At 41.8% G+C, this 16,189-nt stretch overlaps 1 protein-coding gene across 1 annotated transcript; it reads left to right on the forward strand.

Annotated features, from left to right (window-relative positions):
• The first annotated feature begins 12,152 nt into the window (after nt 1-12,152).
• GPHB5 (glycoprotein hormone subunit beta 5) lies at nt 12,153-15,523 on the forward strand. The gene is made up of 2 exons (XM_066605820.1): nt 12,153-12,356; nt 15,335-15,523. Exons 1-2 carry the CDS (start codon nt 12,153-12,155, stop codon nt 15,521-15,523), a joined length of 393 nt encoding a protein of 130 aa, XP_066461917.1.
• The last annotated feature ends 666 nt before the right edge of the window (nt 15,524-16,189 follow it).

Here is a 16,189-nt window from a genome sequence, read left to right on the forward strand (position 1 = left end):
GCCTTGCAAAAGGAAGGATTTCAGTTGTACCTCAAACCAGTCATCCATAGCAGCCTTGGCATCAGAAATGGTGTGAAATTTGGTACCCTTGAGGCATTTCTTCAGGTTTGGAAACAGATGATAGTCGGAGGGTGTTAGATCTAGGGAATAAGGTGGGGGGTCAACCAGCTGGAAGCCTATATCCACCAGTTTTGCCACGGTTGCTTGTGCAGTGTGAGTGGAGGTGTTGTCTTGCAGGAACAAGATTCCTTTGGACAGCTTGCCGCGCCTTTTGGCCTTCAGAGCTGCCTTCAATTGGTCCAAAAGTTCAATGTAATACCTTGCATTGATGGTGGAACCATTTTGAAGGTAGTCCAGTAGCAGCACGCCCTCCTTATCCCAGAACACAGACGCCATCACTTTAGTGGCTGATTTTTGCACCCTACTTTTGGTGAGGAGAACCACTTCCTTCACTCTTTTGACTGCTCATTGGTTTCAGGGTCATACAAATAAATCCAGGTCTCCTCCATAGTGACCAGTCGAGCAAGGAAGTTCTTATCAGTCTGGAAACGCTGACAAATGGACGAGGAAGTTCTCACTTCCATGCTTTTCTGATCTGTTGTCAAACATTTGGGGACCTACTTTGCAGATAGCTTCTTCATGTTCAAATGTTCATCGATAATGACACAAACAGGTTCACGAGAAATCCCCATGATCTCTGCTATTCCTTTAGCTGAAATTGGCCGATTCTCCAGTATGAGGTTGTGCACATCATCGACAATCTCCGGAACAACACCGTCTCTCGGTCGTCCAGGACGTTCCTAATCATTGGTGCTGAAGTGGCCCGTTTTAAATTTGGCGACCTAGTTCTTAATTGTAGAATATAAAGGGCATTGATCCCCCAATGTCTACGACATATCACCATGAATATCCTTCGCGGACTTTCCTTGCCGAAACAAGAATTTTATCACTCCTCTGCTCTCATTTGCTGTGAATATCGCCTTAGACTCCGCCATTTTGTTTTCCCGCTGCCTAGATCACTGTGGCCATAAGCTACAAACACAAAATTTTGAAAACTTATATTAGACACATAAGGCTTTCATGTGATGTAACATTCGTTACCATAGAAACAAACAAAAAAAAAAAGAACACAAAGCCAAAGACTTAGCAGCCCCTCGTAGAAGACTTGTCCAGTGCCGTATGGTGTTCACATATTAAAACAGCTCTTGAAAGTCTGTGTTTGGATTAATTACCAGGAAAAATGAAACACATAATCCGTGTACAATCCCAAATTGCATTTTCTTTTAGAATCGTTTCAATTAGGCACTTAGATTTCGGAAATCCTATTAAAAACTAATACCGTGGGATGTAGCAAGGAGGTATAGAGCCAGGAGCGTTTCTAGTAAAACTTGGAATAAGTAACGTAATCTTTTCACACAAAAAGGCAACATAAGTAAAATCCAGTCATATGAAAAGATCAAGACAGTTGATTAACACAAAAGCCATCTCTGTGTGATGATAAAAACACAAGATTTAGAAACAAATCTATCTTGAAAGACATTCAGCTCCCAAAGTAAAAAGAAGTAAAGGAAACTTATTTACTAGCAGAAAGAGGATTTGTACATTGTTGAATGTAAACTTTGTGTTCTAGGTTATAAACGTCTAATATACAACTTTTTTAGTTTTGATCAAATTGGGAAAAATTCAAAGGAATGCCAGTTTTTAGGCTTATCCAATATAGTGTGTTGGTAAGAGTATTCACAGTTGTATTAAAACAAGCCCTTGTGGAGGGTAAATGTAAAGATGAAACCCCATGTAGGTTGCATTACACTAGGATGGAGTAGAGTTGAGATTCTGGTTTATTGCTCTCTTAGGTAACACGTTAATGGACTCACTTTTTCTTTGGAGAGGGATCGATTTCTGATGTAATTAATAGTTACTAGTATAACAGTGCACACTGTTGCTTAAAGGGGCCTTAACTTTTTAGATGACTTGGGCTTATCTACTAGTTTGTGTTAGTATCATTTTTGTAATACTTGCCTTTAAAATTTAGTTGCTTTTCCACTGTAAATGTTTGAAGGAGCGGTCACTAGGGGTCTCCCAGCATCTCTGCAATCAACTCTGTCATTAGGTAAAGAGCTTCTGTGTTAACTGGGACATTTCCATTTCCACAAGTTCCCCTGCATTTACTGACTGCGTTCTGTCATCTCCAGACACTGATAACTCCAGTCTCTGCCTCTCTTCATGTTATAGTGTGTAGCTGTGTCTGTGCACACACAAATTATAGTGCATTTACTAACCATTTTGCCAGAATGTCTCTAAATGCTTGATCAGAGGGGTAGGCATTCACATACTGCCTCCCTGTTGACTGAACCAGAGACAGTGCAATGCAGCATGGAAAGTTAGGACAAGTAAATGCAGGACAGTGAACTACTGGCAGAAAGCTAGGCTTGCTACACAAACCCTCCCTGAAAGTGGATTGCAATGCACAGGGCAGCAGAACAATGGGGAAGACCACCTGAAAATCAGAAATTACAGATATGAAACGGTGCAAACTGCAGAAAATGAGTAAGGAGGATTTGAGTATTTTAGAAAACTTAGGTATGCTTTAGGCCCAATGTCCACGTGTGGATTTTAATGATAAAACGGGAGATTCGCAGCTCTAGCTGCCCAGAGGGATGCATTAGCATCTGTAGGGCAACTTAATGCATGCGGATGTGGTATATATTTTTTTCCAGGTGGGCGGGTCACACGCACGGTAAGAAATCGCAGCATGCTCCATTTTCCTGTGGGGTCCCGCAGCGACTGCTTCCATCGAAGTCAAAGGAAGCCGTCCCCGCCGCGGCACACCTGCAGCTGTCACTGTGGAGGTGCCACGGATTCGCTGGAGAGCAGCAGATTCAAAAACAAAAAAAGTGAGTACTGCACATGCGCTGGGCGCGTTGCCTAACGCTCCCGGACACGTCCATTGTGCTACAGAAAGAAGATCTGACCGGCTCTGAGGAGATCTGCGCTGGGCGCATCGCCTAACGCTCCCGAACGCATCCATTGTGCTAAAGAAATTAGATCTGACTGGCTCCGAGGAGATCTGCGCTGGACCAGGAGAGGTAAAAAACATTATTTTCCTCTCCATGGCCGGGGGCACGCACGGATACCACTGCGGGATTCAGCTGTGACCTTAAGCTGTGAAATGGGACCTCGTATTTAAAATATAAAACTAAATAAAAACTCGAGTTTATTTGTCCTACTCTGTCATGTTGTTAAAATGTTCCACAGTCTAGGTGCAAATCTGAAATAAAGCTGTTCTTGCTTGTTAGCTATTCAGTATACTAGGGATGAGTAAAACTTAAAGTGTAAGTGTCATTCCAAAAAATGTTTTACCATGCCAAAAGTTTTGATTTTGTGGATCTGTGTACTGAGGCCCCTACTGATCACTCGAACAAAGCAGCAGAAGTGCTCATCCAAGCACTGTTTCTGCTTACTAGCTCAAGACTGGCTCATAGCGCTTCTGCTGAAATGTCCCTATGGGATGTCAGCTTCTTGAAAGTACAGTTACAATAATTGTAACTAAAAGGGAATTCAATTCTTATTCTAGCTTTATAACTGCCATAGCTTTTTTTTCTTATATAGAGTACAAAATCTGCATAGACAGAAATACTGTGTAAAGAAAAATAATCAAGCAGGTAGGAGTTGTCGTTTTTCCTGCAAAACTCTGTATGCAGTTCCATCTCAGGCAGGTATGTAAATGATTAGTTGTGGTGTGATTAGATGAACGGTCTTGTCACCTGAGGCCCTAAAAGTGGTTCCACTCTTGGCCTATAAAAGGCTCTCAGAGGCTACTTCTGTGTAGTGACCTCTTTTTCTGCTTGTGTACAGCTTGTTGACGACGACGCCTCGAGACGGGATAAATTATTGCAATGTGAGAAGCTTGATGGTTGTAATAACCCATTATCTGCCACCTGGGCCATTCTGACCAGACTGTTAGGAGGTATCAGGACCAGCGGATGCGTGAGGGCACACACACGGAGACTGAGTTCGGGGCGCCCTCAACAGATCACCAGTGGAGAGGATCGTCTGATTGTCCGACAAGAACAAGCAGCTCCAACTGTTTCATTGTCCATTAGTCAGAGACAGATGGTACCATCTTTACAAGTGTCTTGTTGGAACCATTTTGCAGCGCTTGGCTAAAGGGCATTTGGTCTCATGGTGCCCATTTTGCGTACTGCCTTTGACACCCACCCACCATCACCTCCTTTTGCAGTGGTGTCATGAACAATAAAACTGTACTTCTGTGGAGTGGAACTATGTTGTCTTCAGCGACATATCCAGATTGTTTGGCTGCCAGCCGTATTCGTTCCTGGAGATCTAAGGATGAGCACCTTTGCTGTTGAGCAGCACACTGCTGGTATGATGGCTTGGGGGGCCATTGAATACAACCGTCGGTCACCTTTGTTAGTATTCAAGACAGCTCAGCAATATGTTCAGGACATCCTGCAGCCACATGTGTTCCTCTCATGGCGGCTTCCAGGATGTATTTTCCAGCAGGATAATGCCCGGCCGCACAACATTGTCACATTTCATGGCTGCCCAGTTGCCAGATTTATCATCAATAGAACATGTATGGGGTCATGTGGGATAACAACTTCGACAGACTACGAGTTTGCACAATCTAGAGACTCAGTTACAGCAACTGTAGACCAATATGCTACAGGATGACATACTGAACCTGTATGCCTCCATGCCCGCCCATATCACATGTTGCATCCATGGAGGTGGCCCAACAGGGTTCTAGAGCCTTCCTTCAAGTTTTCAGTTTTCTGCAATAAATTCTTTTGCTCTGATATAGTAATCACTTATCAAAGTTACAATCGCACATAAGTTTCACTTCATTCTGACAACTCCTTCTAGGGGATGGATTTTCTTTGACAATGAGTATAATTACATTATGAAATTCTATATAGACAGTACAGCAGTTTTCTGCTATATGGTAGCAGCAATGATGGGGGGGAGTTTGACAGAGAAATGTCAGAGTTAAAGGGCCTTTTATATGGACAGCTGATGGGGAACAAATCCCATCCACTCAATTGTTTAAACAAATGAAGGTGGAGGCAATCGGCCAACAAAGGAGCAAATGATTCCCCTTAGTGATCGTATATTTTATGCATACGGCTGTTGCTGGTCGCACATTGGCCTGTGTAAACAGGGATGTGTTACAAACTACAACATAACTGGATGTTCCTGAAATGGTCGTACTATAGGTCATTCAGAAATATAGTAATGCTAATCGATCAATGTAAAATGAAACTGGACAAGCCCCAATCAACTTGCAAAAATGGGCTAATAAATCTTTCAGATTTCCACACCCAGTGATTCTCATTCATCGTTCAGTTGCTGCATGCAGAAAACTGAACAACAGATCATTGATCAACAACTGCACACTTACTGTGAATGAAAGTGAGTGGGCCCGAATGATCGCGGACCCACTTCACCTCCATTAAATAGCAGTGATTGTTCCTGTGTAAAAGCATAGAAACTAATAATCACTCTGATGACCTGTTGGGCATCTGTACCCGACATCTCGTCTAGAAGGGCCCTCATTGCTGGTAGGAAATCTGACTGTGTAAAAGAGCTTTTTCTGACTACATATCCGTTCCCAGAGACCCGAGAGTGACATACAGATCCTTATCTCTGTATATATTGTATCCTGTTTCATCAAATCCTCCAGCAGTATAATAGAGTTGTCATTAACTCAACTGTAACAAAATGGCTCTGCTCAATCTGTCTAAGCCTTTACAGCAAAGCTGATAAATGAACTGCAGAAAATGTGAAATATCAGCTTGAGGCTGGATTCACACGGGGTCGGCAATGTAAAAACACGTGAACGGGCGCACAAATCTAACATTTGTGAACCTGTTTAGACGGCCCTGGCCTGGCGCTAAACTGTGTCTCCCCCTTCCCTCCCCCTCACCGTCTTGGCAAGGGGAGGAAGTGGGAGCTAGTGTGCTAAGCTCCCACCCCCTCTCCGCCCCTTGTTGCAGCCAGCAATGGGAGGGGCAGAGCTTAGCTCCACCCTTGCTCTGCCACTTCCCATTGCAAACAGCCAGCAAGGGGTGGAGAGGAGCAGGAAAGGGGGTGGGAGTTTAGCAGGCACACTGCTAAACTCCCTCCCACCTCCCTTCTCCAGCAGCTGTCATAGGCTCCCATAGGAGTCTATGCAGCTGGCGGTGGCGTAAAAACGCCCAGCCAAAATGCACTATCTTGGCCCGCCGCAGAAATACACCCATGTGCACTGATGCATTGTAAACTAATGCATCAGAGGGGCAGCGTATATCGGCTGAGCGTGAAAACCCGGCAGATATACGCCCATGTAAATCCAGCCCTAGTGTGTCTGCTGTAGTGACCAGTGTTTAAACTGCAGTATTTTAATTTTTTGTCTTCTAATGTGTCATTTGTGTGCATGTCAAATGACACATTAGAAAACAAAAAATTAAAATACTGCAGTTTAAACACTATTTCTATGTATGTGTGCGCCTGTTTCAAGTATAATTAGAATATTATATATTTTCATTGACAATTCCATTTATCACACTTTTACACACAGCATTTTCAGAGATATGTTCCTACCTTACTATAAATAGTCCTATACACATTCTACACTCCTTTCTAATTTTAACTATTGAGTCACAATGTTGCATACAACTCATTGTATTAGGGCTTATTCAGACAGATGTATATCGGTCAGGTTTTCACGTCCGATATACACTGTCCCTCTCTGCAAGGGGAGGAGGTGGGCCTGGCCAGGAGCAGTGCACTGAGCTCCCACCCCCTCTCCGCCCCTCGCCACTGTTTGCAATAGGAGGGGGTGGGACAGGCAGAACTTGGTTTCGCCCCTGTTCCGGCCCTCCCATTGCAAGCAGCGGAGAGGAGGCGGGAGCTCAGTGCAGTAGCTGCCGGCCAGGCCCGCCTCCTGCTCTTGCAGAGAGGGTCAGCGTATATTGGCTGGGCGTAAAACCCTGTCTGAATAAGCCCTTACTCTGGACTGCAGTTGTAGCTCGATGGTTGAAATTGGAGAATTTCACTACAAAAGGTTTGCGTATAGAGTTGAGCGAACGTACTCTGTCGAGCTTGATGCTCGGGACCCGGCGTCCCACATACAAAAATGCTCGAGTCTCCCATTGTAGCCAATGGGGTTCGTTACTCGAGTAGAGCTTTCGAATTTTACAAAAAGCTCGACTCGAATAACGTGGACCCGAGCATTTGGGTGCTCGCTCATCTCTATTTGTGTAGCCACGTTCTTAAGGCCTGACCTGCTACGTGGAGACTACTTGTAGCACAACTGATGTACTTAAACTATTAAGCAACAGTGCAAAGCAATAGATTGGGTTTATGCAATCTGGTGCACTTGAAACTGTTGCTAAAATCAATCCGTAGTGCTATGAAAAGTCTAGATGTAGCCATAACCTCTAGAGGCTTTTCACTTTTCAGCTTGTTAATTAAATAATGTTGGGGTTCCAGGAACGTCTACTAACTGGTGGGCTACCTAACACCAAAATTGCAGACTGTTAAATGTTGCCGAGGTCAGCAGAGACGTATACTAGTGTACTATCATTTACTGTAATGGGCTTGAAAATGGTGTCCTGACCCAGCAACCTTACCCTCAATTTTTTAATTTATTTATTTTTGGCTTGTGTAGTCCTTTATTACAAACCAATATCGCATGCCAAATTCTCCTGTATTACAGTGCCTCCATATGACAACCGATTCTCTTGAATGCAATATTTTTATTATGTTATCCAACTCTACATGCACATCCCCCCACCCCCTCCCAGATTCTATTTGAATTGTAGGTACATGGCTGATCACTGTGGACACCACATTAAGGATCAGAAATACTGTCATGTGCGATTCTTAATATTTGTTTCTAGATGTTCTTTCTATAAGACAAAAGCCATCTGACTTGGACATATACCTTATTATTCTTTTTTTTTTTTTAAGTTGGTCATAACACACTGCTACACCAAGCTCTTAGTAATGCAATGATTAAGTGATCTTGAGAGTAACTGACGGCAATGACGCATATATCCATGGCTTATTTCATCACACACACTCACAAAATACTGGCATTGTGGTCCTTTTCATTTGGGCTACAGGGTAGAGATTTATGAGATTAGTGACAATATATGGAAGAAGATGGTATTTGAGAATTCGTTCTCTCTTTATTATGTTGGGGTTTTTTTTGTCTTTTTTTTTAATATCTATAAATTTATCACCAAGGTAATACAGGAAAAAACAGTAAACTAAACACCAGAACAAAGGAGGAGAAAGCATTCCAAAAGGCTGGACACGAACAATAGTGAACTTGATAAATTAAGCCGTCTTGTCGTTAACCTACATCACTTCACTTTTATGTTCTGTCGCAGGTATTAAGTGTAAAGGACAGGATTATTGATAATTGCTCCTAATTTATAAGGCTGTCATGATTTGTTTTTTTCCTAATTTTTATTTTAAACCCACTTATTTAACCTTCACATCTCACACTAGTTGTCTATTGTGAATTTCCTATTTTTGGCATACATAATAGTTTCCAGCTAATTTAATCAGAAAAGTTACAATACTTCTGTCATTGTGATGGCTGAATAAGGCTCAAAGAGATGAGTTTAGAGAAGCTTCCTGTAAGCTCTTCATGATTCACTAGTTTATGCACACAAATTTGCATTATATATATAATGTCCATCTATTATATAAAGAAAACCACTACATATAAAGAAAAAAAGCATATTCACTTTTCCTCGGACATCCCAGACTCCTGGCACCATGGCGCCCAGCATGTGACCACTGATGCCAGGAGTTCGGATGATGATGCTGTGGCTTCTTGATTGGCTGCAGCGGTCATCGTACTTCCATTGAGCTGATACCAGGAGGCTGGTGCTCGTGTGGCGCGTGGTCAAGGAGAGGTATCATGCTTTGTTTATTTTAGACTGGGCCCAGCTGCTGGCAAAATTTTCCTGATAATGATAAAACCCCTTTAAGTATTACCATAAAATATATAGAAAAATTTAAATTAAGAAAAATGCAGCAATATGTGTTAAACAACCACCTGCAAAGAAAGAAAAGTTTGTTGTAGGGTCATGCAGAAACCAGGGCTTTGTAGTGATCTGTGGCGTCCAACTGCTATGGCTGTAATATGGATATAAAAAAATTGGTTGATTTCTGACTGTTTGAAACCTTTTAGATTGTTTTTCTTTCTTATAGAACATCGTATGTAACAAGTTTTATTTATTATTTATATATAATAATACAGACTTTCAAATCCTCATATACTGGATGTGAAAACAATTTCTAAGCATTCCATGCTTAAAAATGAGAAGAATTGTACAAAACGTAGTGATTTGTGTTAACTTTCTATTACCTTTTTTGTTCATCCATGTGAAAGTTTAGGAAGCCTTTTGTCAGTATTGTTTGCTTTGGATTAATGTCACTAGGGTAAATCGTCATTGTTTTAACATATGATTTCCTGAAAAGAAAAGATAACATACTTAAGTGAGAGGCTGGTTGTACATAAGCTGGGTATTGATGGTCCTGGAGGTTCATGTAAGGATCTGCCTTCACTTACTTTGATTGACAGGTCTGTTTCCACATATATGTCTGTGCATCAGAGAAGCTACAACAGAGAGCAGGCGGCGAGGGAGGACACAGTCTCCATAACCAGGTCTGCTCATTCCCATTTTAATTCCATAGATGTTGTGTGTATATATCTATAAAACTTTGTATTTCCACATATTGTAATGGTTTGTCTCCTTTATGTACGGTATATCATATTTTGCCATGCTTTATTAATTGGTTTGCAGTTCTCTAAATATTAAGACTTTTTAAGACTCTAATATAATTTTAATTTGGGTAGAATGAATGTGGAAATACATTTTTTTAACTAAGTATGATGATGGTGTATGATTACATTTTTAGCTATTGTGTTAGACTATTAATTTTCTTCTGCTCTCCATTGCTTGCCACCATTTAAGTCTACATTCTTAGAGAATCTTGTGTGTTGCGAGACTCCCAAAACTTGCACTACTATGAACTCCATTCTTTTGAATGGACTTATTTATATGAGCAATTCCCCCCCCCCCCCCCCCCCATCACAGTGAGGATAAAAATCACAGCATGTCCTATCTTTTCCCTTGGGACCTTAAAAGACATCGCATAGCACTCACATGCCGTGCGAAGTGCATTCGAGTGCGATGTGATGTTTCCCATTGAAATCAATGGGAAACACTTGCGATCCTCTGACGCGGGTGAAACATGCATTTGAGGATCAAAATTTCACAGAAGCGGTCATGATGGCAAGTGCAATATCGAGCTGAGTTTTTGTGCTCTCGTCTTATGTGTAGCTTTTGATGCAACTTTTTGAATCGGATACAGAAGTTAATACAAAAGAGAAGTAGTATCAGCCTTTCCTTTAGGCTACATTGAGATGTAGCCGAAAATCTGCAGCAGAAGTTTTTGATTTGGATCCTCATCAAAATCCATACCTGGATCTACATTTAATACGTGAATTTTGACTCTGATTTCACTCTCTAATGTGGATTTTTGTGCAAAAAAGCAGCAGCATTTGCGCTACGTGTGAGCATACCCTTCTGCTTTTTAAGTCCATTAGAAAAGCAAAACTGTACTAAACCATAATGATGTACATTGACTAAGACTAGCTGGTGAAGTGCCTGGAGGAAGTAAAATGTGACAGATTCATTAAGCGGTGTGTGCCTTCTAATAAACTTGGCACATCTCTGGTTGTTCGTGTGTAATAGAGACAAAGCTATGCTATAATCTTCTATTTCTTGTGTACATTATAGTAAATATGAGGGGCCATGCGTCCCTCCCACTATGCTATGACCCAATTCCCAAAGTTACACTATAGGTAAAAGTTGCAAATTATGGTGTAAACATGACATGTGCTATAATTTGTGACTTTAATGCTATAAAAGTGAGGCAAATTACTTTATGCATTTTCCCCAATGTGTGGAACCAGTCTCAACTCTATTGTCACTTATTTAGGTATGTGTTTTATAAGCATAGAGTGCTCAGTTTGTAGAGGTATTGATTAAAAAAGTGAGATTATTAAATGCACTTTGTACTGTGACTGCGGATGGTGGAAACTCTAATGGTGGCTATTGAGGGAAATGTGTAGGTCTACATAGTTCCCTATGTATGCATATTGTTCATAGAATTTGTGAATTCTATTTATACTATATAAAATATGTATAGAATATTCGTAGCTTGATGTTTAAAATTTCTCAAGGCCTAGCCCCTTGCTCTGCATGTATGTATATGCATATATTGTGTGTGTGTGTATATGTATGATATATGTGTGTCAGGACAGTTGTAGTTGTGCAACAACATAGAGGGGGGCTCTTTACTGTAAGAGCAGTGGGACTGTGGAACTCTCTGCCTGAGGACGTGGTGATGGCAAAATCGATAAAGGAGTTTAAGAGGGGACTAGATGCCTTTCTAGAGCGCTATGATATTACAGGATATAGCCACTAAATAACCAGTGGAGTTGTTGTTCCGGGGTTTGGAGTTAGATAGTACTTTCAAAACGTTGATCTGGGGATTATTCTGACTGCCATTATGGAGTCGGGAAGGAATTTTTTCCCCCAAATGGGCTAATTGGCTTCTGCCTTATTGTTTTTGGTTTTTTTTGCCTTCCTCTGGATCAACCAGGGGGGGTGGAAACAGGCTGAACTAGATGAACATTGTCTCCCTAACATTCTATGTTACCATGTAACTGGAGGGTCTTAGGTTAGAGATTACTGAGCTGCTTAAATCGAAGTAGTGCTCCACTCCTCTGCAAAGAGAACACACCACTGCTGGCTGTGTATCCCTAGCTAAAACACTGAGGAAGGGGCGCAACAGCCCCGAAACGCGTCTATATGCTGGATTAATTTTCAATAAAAACAGAGGGATTGAACTCAAAAACATATATCATACCTCCTTGGGATAAACGGGATTGCGCCTATAACCACTTTTTTTCTAATTTGTCTCATAAATAGAAGTAGTAACATTGCAGCAAACAGATATGTGAAAGGTTTTGTTAAAATATCCAGAAAAACTCAAAGCTATATTTTATTTTTTTCCTTGCTCAGTAGAATAAAGTGTTGCATCTGTCTTCTCCGCAGACCATGAACTACCAGAGAATGACGCTGATTTCTTTGCATCTGCTGATCCTTTGTAGCTGCTGGAACACGTACGCCGTCTCAAACATCAGCCTGAGAACCTTCATTGGCTGCGCTGTGCGGGAATTCACATTCTTGGCAAGGAAACCTGGATGTCAAGGTTTGCGTGTCACCACTGATGCCTGCTGGGGTCGTTGTGAGACTTGGGAGGTAAGTAATTTCATTTGATTTCTACTTTTTTTTTGTCCCTTTCACATTCAATCATTTTATATTACCTTTGTGATATTTAAAATTGGTGGTTTGCTGCCACCCAATGTCATAGTCTAAATGTTTCTTGACGTGCTAGTGCGACAAGGGCAAGTGTTAACAGAAGGAAACACAACTGTTCATCGGGCATCCTTTACACGCACTCTATTTGTGGCTTTTTTATCCCAGAAAAAGCCAGTATTCTCTTAAGTGGTATGTGTGTCTTTCACAAGCATTAGGTTTTATTTTTTATTTGTTCGGTCATGCGTTTTTCTTTGGCAATTTTCATATCCCATAGAAAAAAAAAGCTTATGCAAAAACACAAGAACTTAAAAGCCTAATGCCGGCTTCACAGGAGCAATTCGTATTGCAGAATCCACGGTCTGTGTCCTGGTGGAGGATCCGCCGCAAATCGCAACAATTAAATTAACATTGCTTAGCGACGGCGCAGAAAATACAAATATTGGAAAACAAACCCTGTACTGCGCGTGACCAGCAGCGAGCCGACACGGTCATCCACCATACAAATATGACAGGAAGGCCTTCACAGCCAGAATCCACTGCAGGTTCCCACATACAAAATCTGACGCGGTCATGTGAAGCCGGCCTTAAACAGCCTACTGCTATTTCACTGCTCCTGTCCCCAAAAAAACACAATTAATTAGCAATTAAAAATTGTTGTTTTTCCTATAACCACTGTGTGCAAGCACCCGTATGACTGTCATATCTACACAGCTAAGCAAATCAATAGCTGTAGTAGGTCAACAACATTCTCAGGTCCTGTTATGGAACCGTCCTGTGTTGGTAGACAAGATTTATTCAGACAGGTATACTGTAGCAGTGTTTAAAGGGCTTGTTCAGTGACAAAGTTTTCGGATGTTTTACCAACGTAGTTTAATTGAACTTACTATTGCACTCTCATAATGAAACTGCACCAATGTCCCCTATTTCAGCCGCCACCGCCATCAGTCCAACACAAGCGGAGAGCTTCTCATCCTCATGACGGTCATTTGTTTGAAGGGAACTGGTTGTCTGGCTCATTTTATCGGCTGCCTTCCCAGATATGGCTGATGCAAACATGTAGAAGGAGGCTTTTTGAGCCAGCGCTAGCAGGGTACCATTTACCTCCCCTTGGTTGCAAGACATTACTGCAGACGTAAGAGTAGTGCTAGGCACGTTTTGTGCACAGTGAGAGACCACCGAGGTGTACAGATCATCTAGCCTGACTGTTGCTGCCGGGCTAGGTCAGAACTGTGTTCGAGAGAAGAACCATCAAGGATTTAATTTTCTGGAGAGCATCAGTGTCCTGCCATACAGCTCTGCTGACCAGGGGTACACTATCACGTTGCTGTAAAGGAAGACCTGTGTCTCTGCTCTACATTACAGAATCTCCTGCCACTATTGGAATCTATGGGAAATGCGGCAGTTATTAAAGTTGGTTGAGTATGTGGTCCAGACCCGTCGGACCCATCATCTCTCTCCTCCACGTCCCATATATCAGGAGTCCTTGTGACCGGTAGTTTGCCCAGAACCATCCTTCGATATCACATGATTGGGTTGAGTCTCCACTCTGATGTGGAGCTTCCAGGACTATGAGGGGGTCTGAGACCTACCGGACAAAAAGTTACCTGCTATACTTCACATGTGTAGAGCATTCCCACGTACGTATAGAGCGATGAAGCCAGACACGACACCTCGCCGCACTGTGCATGTCTGAGGAGTACAAGGTAGCAACCAACGTGTAAGCCTTATAGGAGATTGGTAGTGTGGCCAGGGAATGCCGGGGGGCAGATTTTGAGCCCAGAACGTGTGACTCTTCCTGATATTGCTGAGATAACTTAAATGGTAATCTGCATACAGTGCGCAGCATTTGAAAAAGTGATTTTTGCTAGTTGGTTGCCTCAGATTTGGCACAAAGGAGCAGGTTCAGAGACCTTTTTGGTTCATGTGGGTAGCAGTTTAGGGTCCAAAAATGACCTAACAAGATGTCTTTAAAAGTATATCTCAAGCAAACTTGATATACTGATACACAAGGATTGATTGACTCATTGGTGTATTGTGCCCCACTGTACAACGCATAATGCAGCGCATCAGTTTTAGCTAGAGTGTTCCTTTTTAACCCCTTCTCTCCCTGCACCGTTTCTTTATGCACCAGATGGCTGGGCTTCATCGTGACCCACTATTTATTTTTGGCGCTTGCACTGTGGGGAATCAGCCACTGCTGGACACTGTAGGTCTTTAGGAATAAAATGATTGGGTATGTTAAAATTCAACATGCCCAATCCTTCACCCTCGGGGGACAGTTGGGACCACCCCCATATAGAAGTTGGTTCAATCACCATTCATTTAACATGAATAGCTAGATTACATTCCACATCAAAGTCAAATGCACGTTCCAGTGAAGGGAAAGTTACGCATCGAGTGTCACCATGTACCCCTTGTCTGAGACCCATATGTTTTTCTGCAAAATTTTCAGAAAAACAGTGTAGTAGGGAGTTTTTTTGATATAGTATTGAGGGAAAACGATGGGATTTTGTTCCATTTTCCCTGGCAGGAAACAGTGACCTGATGTTGGTAGTAGGTAAATAGGGAGATGCATGGTTTGTGGTGTTTTTCCTCACTTGGCCTGAGATTTTTTCTTTTTTTGGGGGTCATGGCATTATATTTATGATGTAGCATGTTCTAGTGTTTATTACAAGTTCTTTTTGTGTTTTTCTTTAGCTTGTCTTAGACACACACGTTTGGTGATTTATCATAGAAACTAGCATTTTTCCTGGATCTTTTTTGACTTTTGCTGTAGTTTAGGGCGTGCATTTTTTAACTGCATGGCAGATCTGAACATCGTGAACCAATACTGTATACTATGTGTATTGTAATTTTAACAATGCAATTGTTGGTCTTTTACCTTGTAGCATTTATATATCAATTTTCTTCTCTTACAGAAACCTATCCTTGACCCTCCCCACATAGACGCTTACCACAGAGTCTGCACCTACAACGAAACAAAGCTGGTTACTGTGAAACTACCAAACTGCATCCCCGAGGCGGATCCTTTCTTCACGTACCCTGTGGCGATCAGATGTGACTGCGGCGTCTGCTCCACTGCAACTACAGAATGTGAGACCCTCTAAGGTGTTCTTAAAAGCTGCTACATTTTATTCTTCATCTCAGTGGAAAAATGTGATATTTACTTGTTTTCTGACACATGAGCAGTAAACCCAACAGATCATCCTGCCTTAGGCAAAGATATACTCTCTCTGTCTAAGATATATATGGGGAGGCAGCCATTTTTTTGTCTTGTCACTTGTATGTCCCAGTAATAACATTGACTCCTATTTAATAGTTTTTTACTCTCAGCACTTTAAAAAAATAAAAGTTCTTCCTGACCGTTTTCGATTTACCCGAAACACTTCTGGCAGATGTTACTTTAAAGTCCATATTGAAATATGAAAACTACTACAACTCCAGCATTTTGGTCGGTAGTGGCTTTTTTTGGATTAGTGGTGGTTCAATTGTTTTCTTTTCATGCATGCTCTGGGTATGGTGTTTTACCTGTAGCTTTTAATATAAAAACGGCATAAAAATTACTGTGGGGTTTTTCATGCTATAAATAGGCATTCAAATGTAAATCTATGCCAGCTCATGGCTGGCATAGGGTTCAAAGTATGGCACCTGGACTGGCCGGTCATGTGCCAAAGTCATTAAGAGGCTTGTGCCTCTTTATACATTTGTCGCACATCACTTCAGGCTGCTTTTTACTTAGATTGGTCTATAAGATGCAAGTCCCTAAGTAAATT

The sequence above is a fragment of the Eleutherodactylus coqui genome, chromosome 6 (assembly GCF_035609145.1).
Source record: "Eleutherodactylus coqui strain aEleCoq1 chromosome 6, aEleCoq1.hap1, whole genome shotgun sequence".
NCBI classification, from domain to species: Eukaryota; Metazoa; Chordata; class Amphibia; order Anura; family Eleutherodactylidae; genus Eleutherodactylus; species Eleutherodactylus coqui.

What these genes read in the sequence shown, in the direction of transcription:
- GPHB5 (XM_066605820.1), top strand. Translation starts at nt 12,153, where the DNA reads ATGAACTACCAGAGAATGACGCTGATTTCTTTGCATCTGCTGATCCTT. An exon ending in GTCGTTGTGAGACTTGGGAG is followed by an intron (nt 12,357 to 15,334) that starts GTAAGTAATTTC and finishes CTTCTCTTACAG; the next exon opens with AAACCTATCCTTGACCCTCC.